Genomic DNA, 24,698 nt, shown 5'->3' on the forward strand with positions numbered 1-24,698 from the left:
GAGCGATTTCAGAACTAAATGTTCTGGAATTGCTGGCTATATATGAAAGATTTCGTACCAAAGAAAAAAACTGGAAGTTGTTTTTTCTTCTTGTAGTCACTGTAGCTAGTCATCTGTAGGCGACCTATAGATACCATGTAGACACTGTCAAGTTTTTTTGTTCCCGACCGGTGTCACCGCTGTAGACACCTGTAGACATCTGTAGACCCACGGTAGTCACTGCAGTGACATCCTGTAGATCCTGTCGGCACAGATAGTAGACATGTCTACATAGTGTCACGCCGATGACTACGGGCTGTCAACGAGTGTCTACGCATGTATACAGGCAGACCATCCAGCTGAACCAAAGGATACAACCTGTAGACATCATTGTAGACACCCTGTATACGTGCTAAAAAAAACCTAAGAAACCTCAGAAACCAGGTGACTACCGGTAGGACTCCATGGTGTCTACAGCCTGTATACAGATGTCTACCGTGACTATAGGAATGAAAAGAACGACACAGTTTTTTCCTTTGGTACGAAACGCTCTACAGGTGTATATCAGGTGACTACTTTAGTATCCTTTGCCCAGTATTTAGAAGGCTCCAGTTTTTGCAGTAAGACAGTAAATCGATTTATCATTCCGAAATGCCACCGTCTTCTATTTTCGCATACACTGGGGATGAAGCATGACTGTTGACTGTTGTTACCTTGAAATCTAGAAGCTAGCTCTTTTTGTGCGCTTGCAAAGTTGATTCTAGAAAAACAGTCGTGTATATATGTATCTGTATGTAAACACATTTGAAATTATAAATATTATTATCACACAGTAGCGGGTAAGGATTACGACTTTTACTTCGATTCAACTTTAAAAAACTCCTACGAACTACGAAATTACGAAGCTATGAAAGAACTACGAATTACGCCAACAGTGGCCTTAAACAGTTTGCAATAAAAGTACAATAAACGTGAAGGATTTCTCTGGCAGGGAGAAATCTGCTTATTATTGACAACCGGATCGTGACCTAACAGTTTCAGTATTCCGGATACGGGTCACCATATAAGCAACAGCGGCAATCGGCGGAGCCTTCACTTCAACGCATTTTTTATTTTTTGAAATTTTATAAATTTTGATTTCGAATCAGCAGACGTTTGATTAGTTAGCATACTTCACCTCTATCCGTATAATTGGCAGTTCTCAGATTGCACCCCTACTCAGCAGTCTAGCATTATGGAGTCACGCGATACCCTTTTTAAGAATTATACGGTGGAGGGACTAAAATCACGTTTGAAGGAACTGGGCATACTTGACCTTAACGGAGAAAAGGATGCGCTTGCAGACAGACTCCATGCAGTCTTGACAGAAAGGCAGGAGTTTGAGAAGAGCAACGAAGCTACCAGTGGGCAGAAGAGTGTCACCGATCAGTTTACGGTGTTTATGGCAGAGCTCGAAATCTCCCAAGCCGGCTCAGAAGCACTCCGGGCAAACGGCTTCCAGTCACCGGCAGACTTTCGGCACATGAAGGAGGTATCTGACTTGGAAAAGGTCATGAAACCCGGATTGGATTTCTACAAACTCCGCAATGCCCTATTCCCGCAGCCGGCAACCACGAATGACGCACGCGCAATCATTCAGCGGAAGCAGTTGGAGCAGCACAAGATCCGTTTCCTCGACACTCAGCAGCCTTTGGATCCTCGCGACGGCCAGCAGGACTGGGATAACCGGGACGGACAGAGGGACGCACCGGCAAGGGGCGGAAGGTCGCTGCGAGGCTCGGACCGGAACGATTCGGGTGAGTACAGCAGTAGTGATTCGAGCGATGACGAGGATAAGGATTCAGCACGTCGCGAGTTGCCAATAAGAGCGAGAGACCTTGATAGACCGCATACATTTATTTTGCCAAAGGGTTTATTTAAGAAAAAGAAAAATTTGGTAGCGACGGATATAAATTGTCACGAGCTATTTCTGGGTAATTTGAGAACGGCAGTACGTTTGGCGAAGTATGTATCAGGGCGGTATGCAGCAACATTGGTCGAATTCTTAGAGTATCAAGAATTTCTCGCAGGAAGACGATGCAGATACGAAGATGAGGCAGTATTGTTATTCGACGACGAGTTCCGACGATATGCAGATAGTGATCATTTTTCGCTAAATGACAAGCAGCAGCAGTTATGCATTGCAGACAACCGCATGAATTCCGAAACACGCCGCACAGATACACGTCGAGCGGAACCATACCGGAACAGCAGAGGGCTTCAGCAGCAGAAGCAGAAGAGCAGTAATTCAGGGAGGCAGCCATTTCGGATCACCAATGTGTGTTTCGACTACAACTACACTACCTGCCGGCGTGAAAACTGCGGATACCGGCACATATGCGGAGAATGCGGAAAGAAGCATCCCTTCTCCAAGTGCATCAACGTGGGACAGGGATAGCAGAACGGGCAGTAAAGGGAAGACGGAGGAACGCAGCATTACTAACGGAAGTTTTTCCATTTTAAACGTTTCTACTAATGTTCCCTCAGATTCTTTCGATAACGCAGCTATGAGAAGTAGTTTTACCAATGCTTTCCTTGTTTGTGATCCTGATTTATTAAGCAGATGCAATTTAACTAAACATTTCGATGCCTGGCAGAATATGTTGGTTAATGACCCTGATTGTGAGTTTATTTTAACCGGAATTGCGTACGGGTTTCGCATTGTTGAGAACGCGGATGTTATAGATCCTGTTGATTGTGTGAATTATAGAAGTGCAAATGAACCAGCAGCAAAGTGTTATCTCGATAAATTGTTCGCAGAAGAAATTTCACTCGGCAGAATCACACAGCAGACAGAAAAACCAAAACGTATTCACGCTATCGGCGCAGTTTCGAAGTCCGGGTCAGATGCCTTTAGACCCATAACTGATTGTTCACGACCAGCAGGCAATTCGCTAAATCAGCACATCAACCCGGAACCTTTTAAATTTGACACAATTGATTCAGTTCTCGCAATTAGCAAAAGGGGATCATATTTTGCAGTTGTGGATATACAGTCGGCTTATCGGTGGGTACCAGTATATCCACCGCACCGGCAGTTGCAGGGGTTTCGTTGGCAATTTAAGGACAGCAAGGAGCAGTTTTTTGTGGATAACTTTTTATGCTTCGGGCTTGCAAATGCTCCTTATATTTTTCAGACGATATCGGCAGCAATTACACGGGCAATGCGCAGAAGGGGTTTTAAAATCGTATGCTACCTTGACGATTTTATCCTTATCGCAGAAAGCGAAGAGGAATGCAGAATAGCCCAGCAAGCGCTCATCGCGCTTCTTGTGCAGCTAGGTTTTGCAGTAAAATGGGATAAACTAATCAGCCCATCGCAGAAAGTGAAGTTTTTAGGGATCATCATTGATTCTGTAGCAGAGTGTTTAGCAGTCCCGCAAGAAAAAATGCACGAATTAAGCAGTTTAGCGTTGCAGTTTAGCAAACGGTTAAAGGTCACCAAACGAGAGTTGCAGTCTATTGCAGGTTTAATGTCGTTTGTATCTCGTGCCGTATACGGTGCGCGGACATTTTCAAGGCTATTTTTCGACCGCATACAGGAATTGGACGCTCCCTCACATCGAACGCGAGTGACGGCAGTCCTAGCAGATACTTTAAAATGGTGGCATTGTTTCGCAGGGAGAGTGAACGGCTTGGTACGATGGCCTAATCTGAAAGCAGATGCAGTAAAAATTTACACGGACGCGTCGCTTCAAGGTTTCGGCGCGGTATGTGAGAACCGGTATATGGCGGGCAGTTGGAAGCAGCAGGGAAAACAGGTCAACACCCGCATGGCAGCCAACTGGGCGACGACCCCTTATGTGTCAGATTCCTTGAGGGACAACATTAACTTCTTAGAGTTAATAGCAGCATGCATGGCAGTTTTAATCTGGTCCGAGGAATTAAAAGATAAGCAGATCATTGTTGTTTCTGATAATGCAGCAACAGTATCGTTCCTGAATAGAGGGACAACTCGCAACGCGGAAGCGCTGCAGTGGTTGAAGATAGTCTTCTACCAGTCTCTCAGGCATAATTTCCGCTTGACAGCAGAACACCAACCGGGACTGGATAACACGGCTGCAGATGCACTGAGCCGTGTTGCCATTTCTGACAATGAAGTTAGCAGATTTTTCTCTGTATTTTGCAGGTCACAGTATGCAAGCCTTCCACTTACCCACGCAGAGCAGTATCCAACTCGAACGACTGGAGAAACAGCTTGCAATTTTGCAGAGCGCAGCTATCGCAGATACCTCGAAGAAGACCAGAGTGTCTCAGTGGAAACGGTACCTCGTGTTTTGCAGTGAATTCAATTTCCCACCGCTTCCGGCGGATACGCATACTATTTGTTTGTACATTGCATACCTAGCAGAGACCCTGGAATTTGCCACAGTGCAGAATTACGTGTCGAGTTTGAGTTTACTGCATAATATAAATGGCATGGAAGCACCTGACCTTTCGCATTTTTCAATCAGGCAAGCACTGACAGGCTTGCAGCGCAGCAGACTTGAACGACCTTTCCAGCGTTTGCCAATCACGGCTGATCACCTTCATGCATTGTACGCCGCTTTAGCAGCCATCGAACCGCACGCCAGGCTGTGTTTCTGGACAGCTTGCGTTGTGGCATTTTATTCACTTCTTCGGCAGGCAAATTTGTTTGTAAAGCAGAAGCAGACTGGACAGCACCTGACTTGGCAGCGTGTGGAGTTTTCCGGCAGAGGCAGTGTAATTCTCACAGTCCCCGTTATGAAAACGGCTAAATTTAAAGCTCAAGACATGACAATCACATTGCATCCGAATGAAAGCAGCGTTTATCTGTGTCCCGTTACGAATTTGCGTCTACTGCAGGATGAGCAAAGAACCACATGTCCTCAGGATTCAGTATTTCGTTTTCGCACTGGCCGGGACTGGGTGTCGTTGTCACCACACAGCTTCAACAGGCAGTTAAAGCGGTTGTTGGACAAGGCCAACATAGATGCATCACTCTTTTCCGCCCACTCCTTTCGCAGGGGTGGTGCAACGTTTGCAGATCAAGCCGGAGTATCGGAAGCAGCCATTAAGGCACAGGGCAACTGGCGCAGCGACTGCTATAAGCGCTATATTGCACGCGACAATGAGCTACGTGAGCAGTTCGGTCAGATTCTTTCCAGTGGGTTGTTATGACGAGGCGTTGGGGTTTTGGGTCAGACTGCCCAGCATCCGATTGTGTTTTGTCAGTTTCTGTTGGATGGTAGTACTGCTGCCCATGGGATTAATAAATCCATACCCCCCACGACTTCGTCTGTTTGTTGGTTGCTTACGTTAGGAGCAGAAGCACGTTGGCAATAATGTGAAGGATTTCTCTGGCAGGGAGAAATCTGCTTATTATTGACAACCGGATCGTGACCTAACAGTTTCAGTATTCCGGATACGGGTCACCATATAAGCAACAGCGGCAATCGGCGGAGCCTTCACTTCAACGCATTTTTTATTTCCGCCCACCCGCCCTGCAAGTTCCATGCTTTTCGATAATTGCTGTTGTTTTCGGTCTGATGTGATGCGTCTTTGCTACGATTATTTTGATTCATTAGCGGATATTTCCTTGCTTTTTTTTTCCGTTGTTGTTTTTCCTGTGAAGGGTCAGACTGCCCAGCATCCGATTGTGTTTTGTCAGTTTCTGTTGGATGGTAGTACTGCTGCCCATGGGATTAATAAATCCATACCCCCCACGACTTCGTCTGTTTGTTGGTTGCTTACGTTAGGAGCAGAAGCACGTTGGCAATAATGTATCTTTACGTGCACAGGCGGTGCACTTAAACTATTGGTACGCACTGACCCATCAGAGTTGAACTACTAAATAATAACCACAAGTTTTTTGTAAGAACAGAAGTGGCGCAAAAATGTTTAAGACGTAAATTGAGAACAACATTCATTAAATAAAAAGATGTCTTATCCACTTCATTGTTTGTGCATCAAAACTGCGATTTTTAAAGTACACTTGATTCTGACAGTTTTACATTTAATAAACACTGGACTTCGAATTGGAGTTGCTGCATATCCACTCATACGCATAGCGCTATACGGACGTGGATGTAGGACCTTTATGAAGTCTACTCCACAGTTACGGTTCCATATCGTTGGACAGATTTTTTAAGGAGCTTCAGTATTCGTCTCGACTTTGGTAGATCGTCTGTTCCATGATTGTCAACTTCATGATGATACCATGCACTGAGAACAGCTGACTGCAAATCGGGTATGTGGCGCTGGCAATAACTGCCCACAAGGTACACGACACTTTCCAAAATCAGAACGGGAAACAGCATCCGGGCCTGTGCTGTAAACGGTCGCGGTGGTATACAGTGCGCAATGGTGAAATTGGTCAAATAGAATCCGTGCATTAACGACGTGATGCAGGTCACGTTGATGACGGTGTTCAGTTCCCGGCTCGCCCACAACCATCGTGCCGCGGTCACCGTCATACATTCCTTGTTCACGTGCGCGTCACTACGGCGGCGGAATTTACTGACCGAGACATACAGCTGCAGAGCATATATCTGGGCGGCAAAAGGACTGGCCGCCAGTACAGCGCAGGGTACGACAAATGCAATGATCCATACCACTTGGAACCCTAGGCGACGAGTTTCCGGCTGCCAAGAAAGAGGACAGAACCTTAACATTACGGTCAAAACAGTGTTTCTTTCACTGGACACTCTTAGCTACATTAGCCAGACTTGTGTTGGTTTTTTTCGATAACATCTAACGTGATCGTAACAAATATTAATTTAATGTCAAGGACTAATAAGATCAAATGTATGTATTACCAGTATGTACGAGTACATCTAGTGACCATACTCCGAGTGCCCCAGGGGTTTCTCTGCTCAACGATTAGATTAAGTAGGTTAATGTTGAGATTAGATTAAGGTTTAGATTAACTGAGTAACCTAAGCTAAATTAAAATTCAAAGAGGTAAATTCGAATATTTTTCGAATTTGTTACATATGTAAAGTGGTTCAGTAACAAAACTTTCCCTATTTCAAATTTCAGACGGATAGAAAAGTCCATGATCGCTTTTTCTAGCTATGTAACAAATTCGAAAAATATTCGATCGAAGCCGGTGAAATGATCGAAGCCCGTAAACCATTCAACCATAGTAATTTTGAGTGTTATTTTGGAAATACAAAAGCAAAAAAAATACAATACTTTGTATGTGCAAAAACGAAGCGTCAGTGTTATTACTAACACATTACCACACCTACCACGGAAGTAAATTCAAAATCTTTTGTGAAAATCGTAACCACTGTCAACAACAGGCCTCTGAACAGGACCAAGGACAGTAGTCCGACCACAAAACGATTAACAGTCTGAGTAACTTTCCAGATTTCCTTAGTCAGTAAACGGGGTGAATATTGTCTAGCACCGTCAGCCTCCCGGGCACAGTAAATGAGATGATAGCGATTGCGTATTGTCTCCATATTCGCATTATCGGGTATGTTGGCTTGGTGTTGCGTTTTAAAGTGTATACGAAAAATAAATTACGTACACGGTACACTAATAGATTATGCAAATGCTTTAAAGACATGCATGAAAAAAAAACTTTTAGGAAGTCTCAGTTCTTATTAAAGACATTCTTCCGTATTTTACCCACAATATTCTACGATAAATTTGCCTATGAATGAGTCAGTACAAGTACGACAGAAATCAATCGATGCGCCGCTGCGTGTATCATGTACTGGATCCTGGATGTACCGTATACCGAGTTTGATGAAATACAAGCGAGAAAATCAATACAGTGCATGAGTACCCCACCGTGCGATGCGACACTTGAATGTATATGCAACAGTATTGTAGCATTAAAATGGGGAAGCCGTTAGAAGCAGCGAAAATTTATCGTTTTTAGAGTAATAATTACTGTATGTACAGACTACTGTACGTTTACTGTACTGCACGCCGTAACCCAGAGAGATGTATTGACACCAGATTTCCTAACAAACTCCAGTTTTTGCACCTTTCCGGTACCGTGGACAGTCCAGTCTGCAAATGATAAAGATCGTCGCCAGATTGTTTTAGCGGGAATGTCAGCAAAGTGACCGTTTAAGCTCCCACGCTCTTGCCCACCGAATGAAGATTAAATTTTACGGTCGCAAAACATCTGCAACTTGCAACCACGGTTCGGTTAATTTTTCAGCCGATAAATTAGCCTGAGAACTTTTACCTTGTAGTATTGTACCAACTTGTATGTTTTCTAGAAGAGAGATACGTACAGTGTTAAAATCAACGGTAAAATGTCATAATTCTTTAAAGGTCATTTTGGTTTTCAGCGAGTATTATCTGTAGAATAACTATCCAAGTTTTCTAAAACCCATCAATATTTTATTTGTTCACACTGCGACATAACAGTCAGTCATTCCACTACGGCGAGCATTGCACAATCAAGAATTCAGGAAACAACCAAAATCACTATTATCAACAACTTTATTCTTGCCCGGTAAAGCTCCTAAAACCGCGGCAGCATTGCATTTAATAATTGCAAGGCTAATGCGCTGCGTAAAAAAGTTATTTTGAAGTTAAAAAGTTCCAAGTTTTCTTATTGTTCTCTTAAAATGTCAAATGAATTTATTTCTTCTTGTTACACGTGTTAAGAAAGGTATTCAGTCAGTAGAAGTAAAACGCAAAACTTTTATACACACAAATAGATCCAGTTGATTTCAGATTTGTTTCGCCGGACGCACATTCTTCGCAAGATTGGAAATCTCTTATACAGATAAATACTCGCGCAGATTTCTGTCATAATTGCAGTCTTCCAGAATTTTCGGTTTAAGATATTAATTAACCGTAAGCTTCCTTCCGGCATGTGTACAGTTGTCATTCCGAACTGCGCGAAGAATTTGGCAAGCAAACTACAACGCAGTTTGTTAGCTGTGCTGATGATACTTGCAGCCTTTTCAACAAACGCTCTTACGGTTTCGATAAGTAGCGTTCCCGGGTGTACATGATCGCGGAAATGCTCCATATGCTGTAAAGCGGTGTCATGGGCTGTAGTCCACACGTTGAGCCGATGCTGTTCAGCCACGCGGAGCAGTTCGCGGCCAAAAATTTCTACGTATTCGGCGCTACGGTTATGCTGTGTCCAGTTGTCAAAGGTCACATTCGGGTTTATCGGAACTATAAACACGTGTACAACTGGTGCATGTTTTCTCTTCAAAATTATGATTCTGTTCGCACTTGTCTGCATCAAAACAGCCGTGGTGTTCATTCGAATATCCCGGAGAAGTCGCGAAGTAAGTCCAACATTTTCTGGAAAAATGAGAAAGAATCAGGGTAAACAATAGCAGAATGTAGCGTTAACGTACGGAATATTTGCAACAGTGCCACAGTGCACTGAAGACAAAAGAAAACGCCAAACAAAATTAATGCACTATTAAATTTTTTATCGAGCCGCTTATAAGATGTACATGCAGTCACTGTGTGCTACATCGATATTTAATCCATTTACATGTATCTTAATGTACACATACCAAGGAAATTATTTAAATTTTTCCCCCCACGCTTGTCCACTGACCACTGAAAAACTGCTTGTGTATTTCGTCATTAATTTCAGAATGTTCACGTTCTACTATCCACGACTGCGGAAAATTAAAAGCATAATTCTGCCCTAGAAATTTGCGGTACCGCTCCGAATCCAAGTAAAACATACTGCGGCGGTTGACGAAATCCGTACTTCCACTGCGCCACAATCTGTCGGCCTTCTTCGGGGAATCGACACCAATAAAATTCCTAAAATTTCGGTAATCGAATTTTTCAAAAAAAACGATTTTAAATGGCCTACTACCTTTTCCTTTCTTTTGTGTTTGTTAGCATATACCAATTTTGTTTTGGTTAGGCGGTCGTGGTAAAGCACATTTTCGTAAAACTGTTTAGGATGGAAAGTTGCGCCGCTAAGAAGGCTTCGGATATAAGAAAATAGGTCCCGCATTCTGGAGTCTCCAAGAAAAGCCACTGACTTGCCGAACAGACCGGCTTTCAACGACCTGCAGATATACTGTATCTGTAGATGAAACGGTGGATAGTTGTTCGAAGGCCAGAATATACTGCAGATAGATAAAGTTATGCAAATTCGGTGTACGAGCGTATATAATGTAAAACAACATAAAACTATACGTCAAACAAAAACAATTCTAACTTCCGTTTGCAGTAGGTGCTGTTTTATTTTAAAATAGCTTGTTTTCATGCAATGATTAGATATTTTTTTAGTCGGGATTCACTTTAACTCTGATTTAAACGAAACTTTCAGAAAGAGCAGCGTACGGCAGGGTTTTGTTCAGGTCTCCGAAAGCACATGCATTTTCGCTTCGTTGCATGTTCAGCAGATAATCCACGCATAGCGGATGTGGTGGCTTAATATCTCTGAGGAGCTCCACAGCACCATTATTAATATTCCAAATGTTTAACGGGACGGTGGTTGTGTTGAACACATTCTCAGCGAAATGTATGGCAAAATTAATCGGCAATAAAACGTTTAGCCAGTTGAGATCAACATAGAAGGTAAAACATAAGCACAATGAGAACAACACTACATAAATACAACATTTCCGGTTCATCGGGACCTGACATTGTCTGAAGCTTAGAATTTGCATATAACCGTAGAAATTTAATACACTTAAAAATTAACCGTTGGAGTTAGTTAAAGTGGCACTTCTCGCCTGTTGCATAACAGCTGAAATTTGGATGCATTAAGATGAGCTGCTCGTCGAGATGTCGGTGCATGTAGCAGTTTGCTTGGATTTTTTTGTTTTCAGACGTGCCTAGTGAGTCGTGGTTATGATACGTCCAACATCCGTTTTCGGTTGTGCGCCCAAGCGCATGCAACCACAGTACGTATCAAAAAATAACATGTACCCTAGGTAATAATTACCTGCAGTCTGCAGATACCCCATACTGTCACAATCGCATTGGAATTATTTTGTACTTTAGTTTTTAGCGCGTTTTAAGTAAGCACTACTATACATACATGATACATACAACAAGCTGAAAGAACCAACTGGAGAATTATCACTACGCATTATGAAAGTGTGAAGACTTTTCTTTAAAAATATCTCTTATTTGCTGAAGCGGAAGCGGCAAGCACAACACTACTGCGTCAGGTTACTACTGTACTACATTCCTAAATACAGCGGTTTAACTATACCAGAATTTGCAAGTTGCTTGTATGCCTAACATTGTGGTAGTTAATTTAACTACAGGAGAGTTCACAGGTCAAAGAAAAGATTTTCAGACTCCACCAAGCATAACATTCCATAATTATAAGCGCTACTCACCCGTCTAAGGCTATAGATTGTCTTATCAATAATACTTTTACCTTATAACCTGAACATGATGTTGGCGCAATACGCAATAATAGTGTAAAACTTTTTCTTCAACGAAAAAATGAAAGCTGTACACGAAATTATTGTGAGTATCAGTTACGTTACTGTCGTAAAGCTTACAGGGATTAACAGTTTTAACTCTACTTTGGGATTGATATTTTTGCTGTAGGTTTTGTGTACAGCAACAGTAATGCTGACCGCTATATCCGCCAGTATTATACCACAAGACTTCCAGTTACTGAAGCGACTACTCCAGTATAAATCCACCAATGCCGTCTCCGTTCGAAATACCGCGCCGGCGACTCTTGCGGTGCCGATCACGACCACCGAACTCTCGGTGATTGTCGCGCAAACCGACAACCTTCCCGTAATGAACGACTTTTACAATACTATCTACACCGGCAACCGTACGGTCGACGTTAAACTACGCCAAACCATCAGCGCCGCCGTTCCTCACTTACAGAAACTGGCTGCTAATCGCACTGATAAACTGTCCAAACAACGCGCTCTAGTCCAGTTAGCAGTGGAACTACAACCGCTAATTGGACCCATTATCCGCAGCTATCCTAATCTAACAGCGAATATTACCTACCCGAATAAAGGGCCGATTATTAACAATTTCAACCGAACAGCTCGTGGTAAGCATTACTTTACTGTGACGCAAGAAAACGTCCTTAGCGAATTATGTACATTAATGCATTATTATAAACTAAATCTTTTTTGCAGATTTATAAATTATTTACAACGTGTATGCATGCACGCTTTTACTGGCTATTTTGACTAGAAATAAAAATTTTATAGGTATCAAAACTTGTTTTGCGAGTAGAATCTTTATGATCTTGTTAAGCGTCTTTTAGTTAACCAATCTTTTTCTTGTAGGAGGATATGGCGGAGGCGGCTGGGGCTGGGGCGGAGGTTGTTGTAAGTATCAGTTGCGAGATATAAATACATAGAGGATCATATGTATTATTTTCAGCATAACGGTGAATACAAAATATGTGTCTGTATTGAATGAAAGCCGTTTTTTCTGTTCCAGGTGAAGAGCCTGTAAGTCTGGCAGATGAATTGCAGGAATGACCTTTTATTTGATTAGCTAACAAGTCGAATAATCGGGTATGTGATATGTGATCCTGTTCTGATTTATTAGCATGTATTCGTGCTGGAAAAAGGGTGGGGAGGAGACGATCACGATGGGCTGGTATGTTTTTTCTCTTCCGGGTAACTGAAAGGTCTTCCTCAGTTTCGATCCTTGGGAATTTATTTCAGCTGAGCTACTTGCTGGCCAATAAAGGTGGTTTAGGTGGAAATTCGGGTAAGCACGTGTAACCTCTAGAAAGAATTCAATGCTTCTCCGCTTTTCAAACATTTCGGCAGGCACTGTTACAATTCGGATGTTTTTAGACAATTACAATTACTGCTACAATTCGGATATACAAATTTGGCATGATTTTGGTTTTTATTTGCAGACCTTAACACGCTTTTGCCGGTACGTATGACGTGGTTTATTTGGATCAACCGATTCGTTGTTTCTTCGTGGTATGAAATGCTGCTCAATCGGGTTCACTGTTACAGCTCCTGTTTGGCTTGATTGCCTTGTTAATTATGAGTAAGTACCGTACCTAAAATCCTTAAAAAAAAACGGATATAACCAAATGAACAACAAAATTGGCCGATAAAAAGTTTGAAAATTATGAATTCTTATGTAGAAGTTTTTAAACATCAAAATTTGTCTATGAATATACGGCAAGATACAAGATGTGGCTGTTATACGTTTCCCCTCAAATGGGGTGTGCTACAAAAGGTGCCGGAAGCATCATCCGGATGCTTTTATTTTCCTTTTATTATTTATAGAGCTGCCAACTTAAATCGCCCGAGATCGCTTGGGAAAGACAACAAATTTCAACAAAGAAAGGAGCACATTGCAACAACCGAATGTGTCTATGTATATTTGTTAACTCAGTTGGTGCAAGGTTTATTTGAAATAATTCTCCTATCTGTTGTCATATGACTGATGTTTGGACAATGCGAAATTGTTTTTCTCGTTTTCTACATTTTGTTATATTTTTTGTTCTTGTTTGTTTTTGCATTTTGGTACCTTACAGTTTTTAATGGGTATTGCTTACTACAAGAACGCAAAGTATTATTAGGAAACTGTTAATGGTATCCTGTTAAATGGGATTCTGCGCACGTACGCGTAGCAGATACAAGGTACTATTACTATACATTGTTATAGTAAAAAAATGGCAGTTATTGACTACGACATTCCGATCCACCGACGTCGACAGCAGTAAGCACCTTTGTTTCGTACCCGATGCGAAGGTACTGCATGTGCAAACGCAAGTACTCTACAAAGCGGTAACAGCTGCAAAGCGGTCCCGTTATTCATTGACGTGGTAGGCAAAGGAACAAAATTCATAATCGGGAGAGCGCTTTTATCAGCAGCACAGCACAGAGGGCTCACGATCGTGAGTGAACGAGGCTTTATTGTGTACAACGGTAAAGCATGGGCAAAACGCATGGCAAGTGGCCAGCGCGAGGGGCAAATCATGACTAAACTGGAATGAGCGGCTGAATGAGCCGTAACATAGAAAAATGCCTATCGGCAGCACTGGGCAGATCCAACACGAGCGAACGAACGCTGATTGGCCGAGACGTAAAGCCGTAGGTGTGGCAAGGCGTAGCCGAGCCTGAGTCGAGGCCGATACGGCGTACGATAGCGAGTGCGACTCCGTGTGTGAGTCTGCACACCGGAAGCTGGGCTGTCGCTGGCTGCCATCTCGTAGGCTGCCATGGCGACCGGCCTGACATGCCTCTGGGCGGGAGTCCGAGCCCCTGCGAAGGACCCGGTCTCGTACCGTCCCAGTGCCCGTTCCGCACAAGACCCTATTGGGGTCTGTGGCTGCGCCTCGGGGGTGTCCGGTGTGGATGTCTCCGGTCCCGCGTTTTCCTCCGGATCCGTGGTGGCGGTACAACTCACGGCAGAAATCCGAAGGTCGGTCGGGTTTCTTGTTGGACCGGTGTAGGCTTCTGTTGATGATGATCCGTAACGGCGATAGTAAAAGTAAAAATAAAACATCAATCTCTCTCTCTCTCAAATTAAATTTTAATTAAACATCATTTCATGGTCAGAAACAACAAAAAAAAATCAAAGTCTTTGGTCCGGGTCTTTGGTCCGGGTGCTTATTCCGACAAGGACGACGTCCGTCTCCGGAGTCTCCTGTCCAACAGTTGTCCGGTCATCCGAGTCCGAGGCATCGGTTCTCGGGATACCCGATGATACCGGTTAAACTTCAGCGTAGGGTCGGGTAGGCCGGGCTTAAGCCTACCTCCGACCGAATGACTTCGGGTTAGACATGGATCTCCGTAAGCCGGGTGAGAAACGGGCATGAAACTCACATTCCGACCGGGAATCCTCCAGTTAAGGTTGAATGGAACCACCGTTGCCGGGGTTCGTACGGTAAGGTGAATGGTGAGGCACCGTCGCGGTACGCGAAAGCCGTAAGGCATCCTCTCTAGGTTAGGAATAAGACCTATTGGGTCTTCTTACAGGGGAATCTTCCGGTAAAGTACCGGTTTTCCGGGGTTTCATCCGGACAAAAACCGTAATTTCACGTCCTGTCGCCTATTGGGCTACTTGGGCCGGTTAATGTCAGGCTTTAAGGGTCTGAGCTGGGGTAGCCTCGGTATATGAGGGTTAGCCTCGGTCAGAAAGTTAAAGTCCTTTTGCAGCCTCGGTTGCTGAGGTAGAGTCCGGTGAGACCCTTGGCTGCTTCGGCAGGTCGTGGCTACGCGATATGCTGGATATCTGGTCCGGGCAAAAACCCTATTAAGGTCCTCTGTCACCTATTGGGCGACATCGGGAGGGTTTGTGCTGGACTTCAAGGGTCCAATCCAAGGTTCATCCTCGGTGAAAAAGTTAAAGTCCAGTTGCAGCCTCGGCTTCAAAGTTAAAGTCCGATAAAATGTTCGGCTGCCATGGTAATGTCATGATGAAAGGTCCTGTTCGGACAAAAACCCTGTGATGATCCGCTGTCGCCTATTGGGCGACATTGGAAGGGTTGATGCCGGACTTTGACGTCGAATCCAGGGTCCAAAGGGTTAGACCCGAGGGTAGCCCTGGTTAAAAAGTTAGTCCTTTGGCAGCCTCGGATGCTGATTCTAAGTCCAAGAGCAGCCTTGGTTGACGGTCTGATAGGGGATCCATCCGGGCAAAACCCTCTAAATAGCCCTCTAGCACCTATTGGGCGCTGAGGATAGGGTTGCTACCGGGATGTAAGGCCTCTGGGCAGGATCCGAGCCCTGTTGATCCGGTAAAAGATGTCTCTGGGCGGGGGTCCAAGCCCCTGTAGGTTTAACGATAATGCTCTGGTGGGAGTCCGACCTCCATGGTCGGTGATGCCGGGAGTCTTCACCGGGCGACTAGCAAAAAGCGTGCAGAAAGAGGCTTTCCTGCAGCTGTATCAGACCTAATTGGGTCTAAGCCGCGAGGTAGGCACTCTAAGGTTGTAAAGACGGGGTCCATTCTGGTCCGCCCTTCTGGTTTACCGCGGGCTGCTAAGCTGTGCTAGAGACCTATTGGGTCTCTGCAAGCAGCGTCGAGGTAGAGATCGTGGTTGGCACGATCTGCGAGGTGGTTGAGGGTTACCGGCGATCTGCGGGGCCTCTAGCTGTATCCCTTATTGAGGGTCCAGCTAGTAGCCAGATCGTGGTTAGGGGCTGCGATCTGCAGTTCCTTCGCTGAGATATCCACGGACAGCCGTGCTTATGGCTGACTCTGTGACTTTCTTCGGTAGGAGAAGTGGTTAGATGCCGCGGTCTGCGGGCTTAGGCTAAAGACTCCGTTCTGGGCCGGTGATGGTAGCCGATCATGGCTAAGCCTACAGTCTGTGGCTCCAAAGCAGAACGTGGTTGGGGCCCGATCTGCGCCGGGGGTTAAAGGTAGCAGAATGTGGTTCTATCTGGTATTAAAGGGTTAGTGCCGGAGGATCCGAGCCTTTTGACGGATTCTGTCCGGTGGAAACCTCGGAAGACATACCGGTACGGTGCGTCCACTGAAATTCTGACGGGTGCACCCGTGATTACCGGGTTAATCCGGGGAATCCGTTCCGTAGGGTTCGTTTAGGCTTAGTACAGGGATGGGTTAACCCCACGTATCCCTTATTGAGGGTCCGTATGGGTAGCAGATGTGGTTACCCTGCGATCTGTGGGATTCTTCAGGTTTTGTCCGGGTAAAGTTCGTCAACATCCCTATTGTGGATGTCGTCATGTCCATTTGACCGGTTTTACGGTAAGCCTAACCCTATTGGGGTCCGGCTACCGGTGAATCCTAGTCATCGAGGGTTTGCTGGTGTCCGAGGTTTACCGGGCTTGTGCTGAGCCTCCGATCTTCCTCGGTGACTAACCTCCGTCCGTCGGCGCGGTTCACCGAGCGATGGTCCGGAGCCATTTGGCTTCATCTGAGTTGATGGGGTCGACCCTATTGGGGTCACTACCGCCATCGAAGGTTGTGCCGGAGGTAGCCTCGATGCTGCCGGTAAGCTGACTGGTGGTGTCGTCACCGTGGCCTCTATCCGTGTGAGTCGGGCCAAATACTGGGTTCCATCTGGTCCAGTCAGTATGGCGGTCGTCGGAAGATGGGTTGGCGCCGGGTGCTCAATTGGGAACCCGGCGCCGGGTTCCATGTTGAGCCTGTCCCGCTGAGCCTGAGTTGCTGGCAATTCCCGCCGTTCATCCTCGCGGTCTTCTGCACGACGTCGCTCTCGGGCGTTAACCAGCCTCGGGTTCTCCGGGGGTGATGGGGCTGTATCCCAGCCATGTTCTTGTGTACGGCGACGGTGACGGTGCAGGTCCAACTGGTGCAGCAATGGCTCTCCCTGCAACTGGGCTATCACTTTTTGGTGACCAACCAGATACAGGTACGCGCTCAGGTTCCCTGCTACGGCTTCAAGGTACAAGGCGTTAGCCTGTTCATCATGTGAGGCTCTTCCGACCGAAGACTGTTTATCCAGCCGGATGAGGGTGCATTCTGCGCAAGCATGCCGGGAACCATAATTGTGGTTATTCGCACGGCAGCTTTTGCATCCTGAATCATAAGCTTCTGTCCGATTCTGTGAGCAGAGCACTGAAGGGTCACGATTAGCTTGCCAAATTCTATGGTTTAAGTCCTAAAATTACGTCCTATAATTACTACGGTCGGGTACGATCGGTTCTCGTCCGTATCCCACTTGGAGGGGGTTGATTCTCGAAACCCCTCCGGCGCCTTCTGCGCCTATTAACTCCTTCAACGATTCGGTCCGGGCAGCCCTAACCATCCGGGTCTTCCGTCCGAGCCCGAGTGGTCTGTCTGGTGTTCGGTGACTTGGCTTCCTTCTCCGAGGGTTGGATAGGGGCCGAGGTTCGGGTTGTTGTCGCCCGAAGATTGAGCTGCATACGGTGTCGCGGAGCAAGTATGCCCCTACCAGCCTCGGTGAAATGGTCTGATTCCTCCGATTCCGACACCCCTTCCGTGTTGCCGGAGCTCTTCAGTCTCGGATGTTGATTAGCCACTATTGGCGGCTGTTCGACCTTGTCGTTCCCATCCGACTCCTCCTCTGAGGTCTCGCTGAGGTTCGCCGGGGCTTTCTTCATCTTCTTCATCCCTGACCGGACCTTAATTGAGGTACCAGGTCGTATGGCTTTTGAGCCTCCGGGGAGGGTTCTATTCGGGGATCCAACTTCTCCGGTCCCAAAAAGATTTATCCACGTTCCTATTGGGGACGTCGTGGTTTAGGTTTACCGGTCTTATGCTGCGCCGTGTCCCTTTTGGGGTCCGGCTACCGGTGAATTTCGTTTCCGCTGGCTTATGGCGGGGGCTCGACCACCGAAGTGGGAGCCTTCCGAGCCTTTGGCTTCTTAGCTTTTGTTGTGGGTTCGGCCCGTCCTTCGGTGATTCTTTCAAGGATATTTTTGTGGGCTTCGTCTTCGGCTACGTGAGCCTCCTCAAGTACTTCTTGAGCCGTCAGCATTGGCTTCTGGGCCGTCCTAGCCTTCCGCTTCGGAGCCGGAGGCTCAGCCTGGTTACTGGTCAATGCGGCCGGGGCCGGTGTGTCGGGTTGCTTCTTTTCCCGCTTCTTCACCGGTTTTTTCTCCTTGGCCGGCTTTTCCTTCGGTTCTTTAGGCTCCTTCGGCTTCTTCGAGGTAGCCTTGGGCTTTTCAGCTATGTCTTCTGGCTTGTCCGGGGTAGCCTCGGCTAATTTGGTTGATTTGGCTACGTCCACCGGTTGCCCTGGTGTAGCCGTAATTTCATCTTCTACGATGGCCTGCTTCTGCAATTCTTGCAGGGCTGGTGTTTCGAAGTCCGACGGGGGCTTCTTCCTCGGTCGGCCTCGTTTGGCCTTCGGCTTTTCCGTTTCAGGGTTGGCGACCGGACTTGGTTTGCCGGGCCGACCCTTATTGGGGTCCTGCACCGACGTTATGTCCGGTTGCTTAGGGTCTTTGGAAGGTTCTTGAGGGTTTCCTCGGCTGGTTCAGCCTTTCGGGCCCGGGTGTTGCGAGCGGGCCGACCCTCATGGGGGTCTGGCACCGTTGCAAGGTTGTTATCCGGGGTCCCTTCGGGTCGCTTCTGACCGCAAGATCGGGTTATCCGCCGACGCTTATTGCTGGGGTGGTGCTTACAGCGATCCACCGCGACAACGTCTTCTTTTCCGGTGTCGACGTTTCGGAGCCAAAGGTTGTTGGGTCCGCGATGGTCAAGTACGGTCCATACCCCATCGTATCGTTCCTTCCTGGTGGGATCCTTATTGGGATACTCCACCAGGACTAGGTCTCTTTTTCGGAAGTCCGGGGTTGACTTCTTCTTGTTGTAGATTTCGGCACTCTTTTCGAAGGCTTCATCGATGTTCGTCTTTGCGATGTCATGTGCCCGCTGGAGCCGTTCTTTCATCCGTCGGATGTACTGCTCCTTATCAGTGTACTGCTCCGGTGCGTTGGTTCCGGTGATGACATCCTGGGGTATGGTCATCTGGCGTCCGTAAAGCATATAGTAGGGTGAAAACCCGGTGGTTGCGTGCTTCGCGCGGTTGATTCCGCATACCACATATTGCAAGGCTCGGTGCCATCGGTGACCATCCTTGGCGTCGCAGTACTTCCTGATTCCGTCCCATATCGTCTGCATGGAACGTTCAACCTGTCCTTGTCCTTCTGGGTGGTAGGCTGTTCCAAATGTGTGTTGAATTCCAAAGATCTTAGCCACCTTGGCAAAGGTCTTTGCCGTAAAGTGGGATCCCTGGTCCGTGTGGAGGTGGGTCGGCATGCCGTACTTTAGGACGACATCTTCCACGAAGAACTTCTCAAACTCTTTTGCAGAGTTTGTCTTAGTTGCTCGGGCGACGGTGAACTTGGTGAACTGGTCGGTGATTACGGCGATGTACTGGTATCCCTTGGACTCTGTCCGAGGCAAGGGTCCTTGAAGTCCGCGTATATGCGGTACCAAGGCTCGCCGACCTCCATCTTCTGGAGTTTACCGGGTGGTTTGGTCCGGGGCTTGTTCACCAGGGTACACCGGGGGCAGTTATCCACATAGTCGTGGACGTCGGTCAGCATCCGATCCCAGTAGTACCGGAGCTTCGCTGCCTCCAGAGTCTTCACACGACCGAAGTGGTTGCCGGTCTTTCCGTCATGGAGTGCCCGAATGATGCCTTTCCGCATGAAGAGCGGGACCACGAAGCGCCGTTCCAGCTTGGTGTTATAGGTTGTCAACCGGTAAAGTACCTCCGCTCATCTGGTAGTGTCCCAGTAGCCGGGACTTGTGGTCCAACTGATCTTGATTCTCCATTTCGTCGATCAGTTTCCGGAGGTGAGGGTCTCGGAGCTGCAGTCTGCGTAACTCCTTATTGGACTCCATCGGTTTCTCTTCTTCATCCTCGGGTTCGCCTTGTGAACCCGATACCTCCGGCCCGGTTGTTCCGGTTACTCGTACCCTTGCGGTTCCGACCCTCGACTCGCCTTGTGAGCCCGGATCGTCCGGTACGATGACGTTAATTATACGTACATCTGCGGTTGCAAGGTCATTCCAGTCGGTGATGACTTTGCATCCGGGAAGCGGGGTATTCTTCGGTACTGGACGACGCATTCTGGTCGTCTGCTTCCATCCAACCGCTCGGAGAGACCTGACTCGGGCCTCATCCGTTAAGCCTCCGGGTTCCAGGGTCTGGTCCGGGTTTCTTCGGCTCCATTCCTTCTGAACCTTCCGCTGTACCCTTAGAGACCTTACTTGGATCTCATCTTTGAAGTCTTCAAAGTTGGGTACTTGGTCGAGTTCTTCGTGAGGGTCATTATCGTCGGGTCGTTCCAACGGCCATCGAGACAGGGCATCTGCGTTGTCGCAGAAGACTCCGGGCTTATACTCGATGGTGATATCTTTGCCTTGCAGAGCCAATGCCCACCGTGTTAACCGGGGGTTGATGCCGGGTCTATTGGACTCACAGCGCATCAGGTTCTGCAGGGCTCGGTGGTCCGTTCGGACGGTGAAGGGTCCATGGTCAATGAAGTGTTTAAACTTCTGGACGGCCCAAACTACGGCTAGGCATTCCCATTCGGTGACTCCGTAGTTCTTCTCTGCTCCGTGGAGTACTCGGCTGGCAAATGCTACCGGGTGGTCTCCTTGTGACAACACCGCGCCAAGTCCGGCTCCACTGGCATCGCACTCGATTACCGTCTTTTTGGACGGGTCGAACTTTGCGAGTACCGGGGCTGTGGTTAAGGCCTGTTTGATACCGTTGAACTCTGCGGTATGATCATCCGTCCAGTCTGTCCGGATGGAATTGGTCTTCCGAAGGAGTTCATACATCTTCAAGGTCCGCTGAGCGTAGTTGCGGATGAATTTCCGGTAATAGTTGGCCAACCCGAGGAACGACCGCAATTGGCGTTCTGTTCTCGGGGTTGGTGTTGCGCAATAGCGGCTACCTTATCGTCGTCGGTCTGGACGCCGGCCTTGCTGAGGACGTGTCCGAGGAACGGAAGCTTGTCCGTCCCGACCTCGCATTTCGAGGGTTTGATGGTGAATCCAGCCTCTTGTAGGCAATCCAGGGTGGCTCGGAAGGCTTCTTTGAATTCTTCAAAGGTCCGACCGAAGAAGATGATGTCGTCGATATACGCAAAAACACCTTTCTTGCGGGCTTTTGCGGTTATTTTATCAACGTGCATCTGGAAGGTTGCGGGTCCGTTGCAGACTCCGAACGGCATCCGGTTGAAGCGGTACATGCCCTCCGGGGTTACGAAGGTTGTCATGTCCTTTGAGGCTTCATTCATTGGGATTTGCCAAAAACCGGACTGGCAGTCCACCTTGCCGTAATACTCCATCCCGGCGCACTGGTCCAGCAATTCATCCGGGTTGGGCAGGGGGTAGTTGTTCTTCTTGGTGACTGCGTTCAACTTAATGTAGTTGATGCAGAACCGAGTTCCGACGGAGCCGTCCGGGTTTTTCTTGGCTGCCAAGACCACGGGGAAGCTCCATGCTGCGTCGGAGGGTTCAATGACACCTTGGTCCAGCATCTCCTGGACGTGTTTGGAGATGAATTCGCGGCCCTTCCAACTCGTTCTGGTCGGGTTCATTTTGATGGGCTTCGCTCCTTGGACATCGATGACGTGGGTGACTCCCTTGACGTCACCATAGGGTCGCTTTGAGGTAGGGAAGACCAATCGATACTCCCATGCGATGTCCCGTAAGACCTGTCGCTGCTCGTCGGTTAGGTTCTCTCCGAGCTTCATGGAGTTTATGGCCTTCCGCTGCTCTTCAACAGTCTCCGGGTCTTCCTCACCTAATTGGGTAAGTCTGACCCGGGCCTTCCGGTCGTCCGTCATATGTTCGTACGGTTCGATCCGGCCCATTGGGGTTCCTCTCCGGATGATGACCTCCTTATTCGTGTGGTTAGCCACAAGGATGGTGAATTTCTTCCCGTCATGCGGGGTCGGACCATCCTTCATTTCGATACCCTCCGCTAAGGCTTTCTCCGAGCCGAGGTACATTAGGTACTTGTTCTTAGCGGGGTCCACCTCCAGGTCAATGGTTACCGTGACTTCCACGACTGCCCGGGGTGGTAGCTCGACCTTCTGTTGGGTCCGCACCGTAGTGGCGTCATATTGTGTCGCCTTCGGTAGGTTGTACGGGCGCTCTCCATGCATCTCGACCCGGGCAACTCCCATGGGAATCTCCCATTCGATGCCCTCGTTGTCGAACTCATACTCGTAAAGGTCCGAGTAGTACATGTAGCCGATCTTGGCGCCTCTACGCAGCACTTGGTTGTGCTCGGTCGCATTCTGGACCTTGATCCATGCTGTGTCACAGGTTGGCCGGATCTGAATGTCGTCTTCTATCGGACGAACTCCGGAGTGTCGTCGCCGGAAAGACTCGAAACGGATTTGCTGATTCGGGTCCATACTTCTGAGGGTCCGCACAAGTATCGCACAAGTCGAGTACGGGGGTAGTGTGGACTTGTTCTCGACGAATACCGGTTGCCGGTCGTGGCATTTGAGACTTGTTTCGGTATTTAGCCGGAGAAGATTGACCGTTGGGTTAGATTCTTCTGCCGTCGCTATTGGCTTCGGCCTTTTAACCCGTTTCCATGGATTGTATACGGTTTTGTCGGACTTACTCGTCCGCACCGAGGCTTGAGCCTTGGGTGCTGGGGTTTGGTCGGAGACGACGGGTTTACCTCCGACGAATGTCACCTGTTGGGCAATCTGTTCGTCATCGGTTAAAGGTATCCGTCGTTCCGTCCCGGAATCGTCGTCCGTGGAGGCCCCTTCCGGTATTTCGTCTCCGGAGGGGTTGGTGTCCGGAACTAAGCCTGTATCGCTTGACGTGGCCGAAGTTAGCTGGCTGTCAGCCGGGTGAGAAACCGTAATTGCGGTTAGCTCAGCCTGCTGATGGCCTGAACCTTCATTCTGAGGTTCCCTGGCTCGTTTTAAGGGTTGATTGCCGGGCGGTCCACGTTCCGGGGGTTTGTCGATCCCTATCCGTCGGACTGACGGGTCGAAGCCAATGTTGTTATCGTCATCGTCGGCATCTTCATCATCCTCGTCGGACGATTCTTCATCCGAGGGTTCCGAGGGTTCGTTGTCGGAGTCGGTATCCGGTGAGTCGCTTATATTCTGGACATCCGAAACATCCGAGTCCGGGGCTTCGAAGTCGATTTCGGCTTCTCCATCGGCTAAGTCCCCGTGAGGCCCTAGTAGGCCGTCAGTAACCCTATTTGGGGTCTCCTGAGCCGGGCCTACTCGCTTTTCCGGTTCGGGAGGTCCGGGCGATGGTGGCCTACCATGCTCCCAGACTCTTTCGTTCCGAGTTCTGAGGGCTTGGACAATCACTCCGTTATTGTCGTGGCAAATCGGGCATTCTAAGGCCATATACTGCTGATCCGGGACATTCGCCCGGATATTGGCTAGACGACCCCCTTCTTGTGGGTGTACGTCTCCGCATAGCCTCACTTTCTTGGCCTTGTGCCAGTTACAGGGTTCGAGCGGAGGCTCTGGGTCCGGCACAACTCGAGTTACCCGGGTATTCTCACCGAACTTACTCCAAAATGAGGCAGTGTCCAGTGCACCGAGGTGATATGGGTCGCTGAAGTGCCAGAAGAGTCGTCGGCCCAATTCGTGAGCCTGGATCTCGAGTAACGGCGGTATGAGAAGGTGATGTTCCGCAAATTGTGCGTGGAGTACAATCCGTTCCTCTTCCCATTCAATTAACTCCTCTTCCAGGGCTTCGGTTAGGTTGCTTACCGCCTGGCCTTCCTCCCGGGCAGCTCGGATCTGGTCATCCGTTCTGGCGCCGAACCGTTTGAGCTCAATCGTTATGCCGATCGTTCTGGTCTCTAGGAGGTGCTGAATGCCAGAAAACCATGTTCGGTATCTCTGTCTGAGTATACCAGAGGCCGATGCCTCTGGTATCGGGATAGACTTTAGTATCCCTTTGATTGGTTCCGGTCGGGTTGTTCGTACTTTCGCCATGTGGTTCTCTATGGCGTTGTGGACTTGCAGCTCCGTTATGAGGCTTCGTTCGGTGTCCGAGCATTCTGGGCAAATCGGGGGTCCGGGGTTTGTCGGTTGCGCAAGCCGATTTATCCGAGCCTCATTCTTTGCCGTGCCCGATGCCTCTGGTATCGGGATAGACTGCACTACACCCGAAGATGGGTTCCGCTGACCCTCATTGGGAGTCGGCGCCCGGGTGAAAACGAACTTGGAGTGCAGATAATCGCATCCAAGTAGGACTGGAACATCCGAGTTGTTCGGTTGAACATAAAATGTGTGGGGGCTGGCGTATCCTTGCAGAGTTACCGGTACGGTACAGCAATGGGTCACCATAAAAGCTACTTGTCCGCCTAC

The 24,698-nt window shown here is 48.0% G+C and overlaps 3 protein-coding genes across 4 annotated transcripts; 1 reads left to right on the forward strand and 2 right to left on the reverse strand.

The window, feature by feature from the left end:
• Positions 1-5,777: 5,777 nt before the first annotated feature.
• LOC129587186 (uncharacterized) lies at positions 5,778-7,548 on the reverse strand. The gene is made up of 2 exons (XM_055480805.1): positions 7,233-7,548; positions 5,778-6,623 (listed from the first exon to the last, which is right to left on the reverse strand). Exons 1-2 carry the CDS (start codon positions 7,446-7,448, stop codon positions 6,087-6,089), a joined length of 753 nt encoding a protein of 250 aa, XP_055336780.1. The 5' UTR covers positions 7,449-7,548; the 3' UTR covers positions 5,778-6,086.
• A 1,955-nt stretch (positions 7,549-9,503) lies between these two features.
• LOC129587039 (uncharacterized) lies at positions 9,504-10,643 on the reverse strand. The gene is made up of 4 exons (XM_055480614.1): positions 10,282-10,643; positions 9,839-10,004; positions 9,671-9,750; positions 9,504-9,537 (listed from the first exon to the last, which is right to left on the reverse strand). The coding sequence occupies exons 1-4, from the start codon at positions 10,608-10,610 to the stop codon at positions 9,504-9,506; spliced, it is 609 nt and encodes a 202-aa protein (XP_055336589.1). The 5' UTR covers positions 10,611-10,643.
• Positions 10,644-11,388: 745 nt separating this feature from the next.
• Positions 11,389-13,351, forward strand: LOC129587184 (uncharacterized). 2 transcript variants are annotated; one of them, XM_055480803.1, is made up of 7 exons: positions 11,389-11,424; positions 11,509-11,977; positions 12,219-12,260; positions 12,376-12,651; positions 12,806-12,825; positions 12,912-12,945; positions 13,191-13,351. In XM_055480803.1, exons 1-4 carry the CDS (start codon positions 11,401-11,403, stop codon positions 12,414-12,416), a joined length of 576 nt encoding a protein of 191 aa, XP_055336778.1. In that variant the 5' UTR covers positions 11,389-11,400; the 3' UTR covers positions 12,417-12,651; positions 12,806-12,825; positions 12,912-12,945; positions 13,191-13,351. The 2 variants fall into 2 exon arrangements, 1 of the variants encoding a protein (XP_055336778.1); XR_008690282.1 differs by lacking the exons at positions 11,389-11,424; positions 11,509-11,977; positions 12,219-12,260 and having other exon boundaries at positions 12,487-12,537; positions 12,606-12,651.
• The last annotated feature ends 11,347 nt before the right edge of the window (positions 13,352-24,698 follow it).

Source organism: Paramacrobiotus metropolitanus, unplaced genomic scaffold (genome assembly GCF_019649055.1).
Source record: "Paramacrobiotus metropolitanus isolate TYO unplaced genomic scaffold, Prichtersi_v1.0 Parri_scaffold0000023, whole genome shotgun sequence".
In the NCBI taxonomy this organism is placed as follows: domain Eukaryota; kingdom Metazoa; phylum Tardigrada; class Eutardigrada; order Parachela; family Macrobiotidae; genus Paramacrobiotus; species Paramacrobiotus metropolitanus.